Source organism: Hydra viridissima, unplaced genomic scaffold (assembly GCF_058129835.1).
Source record: "Hydra viridissima isolate aposymbiotic clone 2 unplaced genomic scaffold, HvirCarnegie_v1 scaffold_12, whole genome shotgun sequence".
NCBI classification, from domain to species: domain Eukaryota; kingdom Metazoa; phylum Cnidaria; class Hydrozoa; order Anthoathecata; family Hydridae; genus Hydra; species Hydra viridissima.
The window spans coordinates 1,040,511-1,045,761 of record NW_028324311.1 but is presented as its reverse complement, the minus strand read 5'-3'; the positions used below and the strand labels follow the sequence as shown (position 1 = coordinate 1,045,761).

Genomic DNA, 5,251 nt, shown 5'->3' with positions numbered 1-5,251 from the left:
AGAACATCCGATTGAAGGTCGAACTTGAAAGATATATATAGTTTAAACCGTTTTTTGAAAAAACGTGAACTTTAATAATCGAACTAAAAGCCAATGAATGATCGCGTATTTTTTAATGTAACTGTCGTTTTAAAAAAGAATGTTGATTTAATTTCCTGTTAATGATGGTTCAATTTCCGCAACTTGTTAACCGTGTCCTGCATGACTTGTAATTCTCGTTTGAACTTATATTGGTTCCAAAAATGTTACTGAAGCAATTTTTAAGTTAGTTTGTTTTCATTCATGAAGCTGCTTTGCATCCAAGCCGAACCTCCTGCCTCAGCTATTTCTGTGTGATGGTTGAGTTGTTTTTAAAATTTCATCATAATTTCAAGTAAAATGAATAATCTAGTTTTCTTAAAATGTAAATAGTGTCCTTTAACCTTGTTTTTAATTAGTTGGGGAAATTATAATTTTAATTTTTGCTTTCGATTCGTTTTGTAAATACCCGTCCCGGGTTCATTAAAAATAAAATCTGCGCAGAAGCAGAGCGCATGTCATTTTTATGTTATGTTAGTGTTTTAAAATGCGCTGCTTCAGATGTCAATGTATTTACTTAAAGTTAGATATCTCTTACAATGGATTTGAATAATACAGCGAGATTAGAAAATTTTTATTACAGTTAAGTGGCAATATTTTTCTTAATGAAGATGCAGAGCAATTATATCCCAGGTTAGGTGCTGAATGACTATAAGTTTTGTTATATATAACAGTAGCTAGGTGTCCCTTTTTACACCTAGTTATAGTACCCAACAAAATAGGCAGATTCTTTTTTAAAAATGGAGCCACAGGCTGAGCGTATAAAGCGAGCCAAGTCCGATAAAAATATTGCTGGTCTTTATGATTTGGAGCGCTCTTTAGGATCTGGACATTTTGCTGTTGTGAAGTTAGCAAGACATGTTTTTACTGGTGAAAAAGTGGCAGTTAAAGTGATAGATAAGAGCAAGTTAGATGATGTAGCTAAATCTCATCTTTATCAAGAAGTAAGATGTATGAAACTGGTGCAACATCCAAATATAGTAAGACTATATGAAGTGATTGATACTCAAACAAAGCTGTACCTAATTTTGGAGTATGGAGATGGGGGTGATATGTATGATCACATCATGAGATATGAAGGGAAAGGAATAAGTGAAGCAAAAGCATGCCATTATTTTAAGCAAATTGTAAGCGCTATTGATTATTGCCATAAGCTCCATGTTGTTCATCGAGATTTAAAGCCAGAGAATGTAATTTTTTTTAAGTCACAGGACATAGCAAAGTTAACAGATTTTGGTTTTTCAAATAGTTTTTCACCTGGAGAAAAGTTATACACATCATGTGGATCACTTGCATATTCTGCACCAGAAATTTTGCTTGGTGACTCTTATGATGCCCCTGCAGTTGGTGAGAAATATTGTTTCTATTAATTTGCTTTTAATTAAGTTTTTTTTACATACATACATACATACATACATACATACATACATACATACATACATACATACATACATACATACATACATACATACATACATACATACATAAATACAAAGTAAATTATTTTTTTTATTATTATAACAATGATACTCTTTATAGGCATAATCATTTACTCTAAAGATATAATTAGTGATTTATAATTCAATTCCATCACAAGTTATATGAATAGTATGATCTTTTTTCATTTGTATGAAGGTTTCATTTCTTCTTGTACCTTATATGGGTGCATCTTCTTCTGCATTTCAATCTTCATAACATAATGAAATTTTTATTTTCATTACTTTATGTACTGGTATTCATTAGTTATTTAAAAGTTGTCAATAAAATGGTTCTAAAGATTCTTTTATTGTGGTTATATATTTTTGTTTGTTTTTATTTTTTTTTTGGTTTGTTTTGTTTTTATTTTTTTTTTGCTTGTAAATAAAGATCTTTTGCTTTGCTAAGCAAATTGTTTGTTAAAAAGACAGTTCTGGTTTTCTATTGTAACAATCAAATTGTTCTTTCCTCAGATGTTTGGTCATTGGGTGTAATACTATACATGATGGTTTGTGGCAAAGGTCCTTTTAACCATGCTAATGATTCTGAAACCCTTACAATGATTATGGATTGTCGGTATGATTTGCCACCTAATTTATCTACACGATGTAAAAGGTTAGTTGAGGCTTTAAGATATTTAAGTTTTTATTATGAATATGAAGCTTTTACAATTACTTATGTAAGTAATTTATGTAAATAATTTAGTTATGTAACTGTTTATTACTTTTTCTCATAGCTTGATTTCTCGTATGCTTGTACGACATCCATCAAATAGAGCTTCTATAGCAACTATTCTTTCAGATCCTTGGCTAAGTGAGAGTCCATTACCAAAAGTTGTGTCACGTAAACCCCTAATATGTGAGGTCAACATACCTAGTGAGATACATGCAGTGGTGTTAAAAAAAATGGAAAATGGGAAAATTTCAACCAGAGAGCAAATAGAAAAGTAAAGTGAAGTTTTTTTGGTTTTAAATCTAGTTATTGCTGAAATTATGATTGAATTTATTTTAATGTATCTATAAATTTTAAATTTTCAACATTTTCAAAGTTTACATTTTCATTTAAAAAATTTAAGCATTTAAAATTGAATGAAGTTAGTTTTAAAGGATTCCTACACAAACTCATCTTAAAGTTGAATTGAAATCTTTTTTTTGAATAGATTAATTAATTTTTGTCTTGAAGGTCTTTGCGTGATAAGGACTACAACCATATTGCAGCCACATATTTTTTACTTGCTGAACGTGCTTTGAAAAAAATTTATGTTGGTGCGTTGCATGTAAAACTCGAAAGTTGTAGTTCATGGCCTACTAGTGCTGCTGTCACAAGGTTAGAACTTTAACAAATATAATTTTACTGCTTTTTGTGAATGTTTGGAGATAAGTAACAGTATGTGCAAACAGACATTTGTATAGTTTCCATCTAAATCTGAGATTTAGATGGAAATTATACAAATATTTTTTATTTGTTACCAGGTCTACAAGTCAAGCAGACAGTCCTACAGAAATAACAGAGGAAAGTCCAATTGAAGTAGCCAACTACCCAATTACTAATGACCTCACAAGAGAGCATTCACAATCAGATGAATGTTTAGCAAGTGAATCTTCTTATGATGTTGAGTTTCAAATAAAACCACTGCAACCTAGAACACATCGTCTTACTTATCCAATGTATACCAAGCAGACCACGAAAAGTTCACCAAATCTTTTAAATGAGATATCTGAAGAACTTCAGTCTGAGAATGAGGAAAGTCCTCGTTCCTCTCCTTTGCAGCGCCGAGCTTCTCAAAGGCGCAGGCAGTATCATGCTTGTCGATTATCTCCTATACATAGTAGGCGTTCAAGTTGCAGCAGCTCTGATGATGAAGAGATGCATTTATTAACAGAACGAAGGCGAAGATCTGGTTTAGGTCAAATTCAAACAGTGCAAACCAGTTTTCAATCACTTAATACAAATGCACACAATACAACTGGCAGCAGTACAAGTAAACAAAATCAAATGTGTTCTCAACAAATGGATGAAAAAATGGACTTAGAAAATTTCTTTTTATCATCACTAAATTCAAACATATCAAAACACTGTCAAGTTTCATATGGGCGTCATTTGAGTGACATTAATCTAACATCACATTATCTTGAATTGCAGTTAGCAATCTTGAATAGACAAAAACATAAAATGGTAAAAAGTTCTAGTGACACAAACCTTGCTTCTACCATATTGCACGATCCGCACAACTTACTTCTTACTTCTCAATTTGTAAAAAACAAAGACTTGTTTATTAAAAATTTAAAGAGAGGCAAAAATGGTAGCATTAATGGCTCTAGCCTATCATCTCCTATTGAAGAGGAGCCTCCTAATGATTTTTCAAACTCATATCAATTGACAGACGTTTCAACCAAGATGTTGGATAAATCATTGAAATGTGCGTCATTTAGCAATTTATCAGAATCAATAAAAGTTAATCGCAAGCAATATAGTGACTCAGACCTTTCAGTTAAAAATTGTGATGCCCAAATACGTTTCTGTATTGAAAGCATTATGAATACGGGTCGTCTATCAAATATGTCTAAAATAGTTAGCGCATACACATCTGGAGGTCAGTTCATGTCTCAGTCTGCAAAACCTATTCTCACACCATCTCATAGTGTTTGCTGCTCCCTAGTGTAGTTAGTATCACTTCAATATATTTCCAAAAATTTATTTTAAAATTAACAGGTTCATTTTTTTAAAGTTCATTTACGGCTATTAAGGATATTTATTTTAATCTTTCAAATGAATAGGATTTCCCTCAGATTCTTATAAAGCTGTTTTTCAAACAAAAAACGGCGAAGAACTTATAGGATCAATTTATTTCAACATTTTTACAAGTTTGATTTTAACAAATAGTTTTCTATTACTTTGATTTAAATTCATTTTCTTTAAACTGTTAAAATAGTGTCGTTATTATTATAATTAACCAATTGAAATCTTTTATACCGGTAATTAATTTTGTGAGCCAACTTCATTAGTAATCTTTTGTTTCGTGATTTTTTTGCTTTTTGGTTCCTTACGGTATGTTTAGATTTCTAGTATAATGGACGATTTCTTAGGATCACGTGCTGCAGCTTTCTTGTCGTTTTGATTTAGTTTTTATCCTTGTGTAAAATATGAACATATATTATATAACTGAGTGTACATTGCTTCCAGCTGTAAATGGTGTTTATTTATTTGCATTCTTCTGAACTTATCCATCAAACAAGTTGTTCTATCGCTTTTCGTTATTTTGTTAGCGAAAAAATGCTCGTGCGCGTCAACTCAAGTGAAGTTACGGTTTGTTTAAGAATTAACATTTGGAAATGTGTTTTTTAAAATTTATAGGAATATTTATTTTCTTTTTTAATTGTATCATTGATTTGAGAGGGGCGTCAATCCTTTTTTTTTTTTTTTTTTTTTTTTTTTAAATTAGTTGTCTCAACAACGATCTCAAAATTAAAATACTGTTTATAAGTCGTTTAATGGTTTTATAACATTTTCATGCAGTGCTATTTGCTTTCAATCTTTAAATATTATAATCTTTTTCAAGTAGAGGCGATGGTTTATTTAATGGTTTCGTTCATTTATTAATATAACGAGGAAAAATGTAAACTTCTTAGGTTAAAGAACCTTTTGGAGTCAATTAATCCTATTTGAGTTTAAAAAATTCAAAGCTTTTTTGATCCAA

The 5,251-nt window shown here is 30.7% G+C and overlaps 1 protein-coding gene across 2 annotated transcripts; it reads left to right on the top strand.

Moving 5' to 3' along the window:
• The first annotated feature begins 320 nt into the window (after positions 1-320).
• On the top strand, positions 321-4,789 carry LOC145193877 (uncharacterized). Of its 2 annotated transcripts, XM_090068987.1 has the most exons (6): positions 321-373; positions 1,328-1,425; positions 2,028-2,169; positions 2,291-2,500; positions 2,737-2,880; positions 3,027-4,789. In XM_090068987.1, the coding sequence occupies exons 1-6, from the start codon at positions 336-338 to the stop codon at positions 4,216-4,218; spliced, it is 1,824 nt and encodes a 607-aa protein (XP_089925113.1). In that variant the 5' UTR covers positions 321-335; the 3' UTR covers positions 4,219-4,789. The 2 variants fall into 2 exon arrangements, with proteins under 2 accessions (XP_089925113.1, XP_079927536.2); XM_080071410.2 differs by lacking the exon at positions 321-373 and having other exon boundaries at positions 527-1,425.
• The last annotated feature ends 462 nt before the right edge of the window (positions 4,790-5,251 follow it).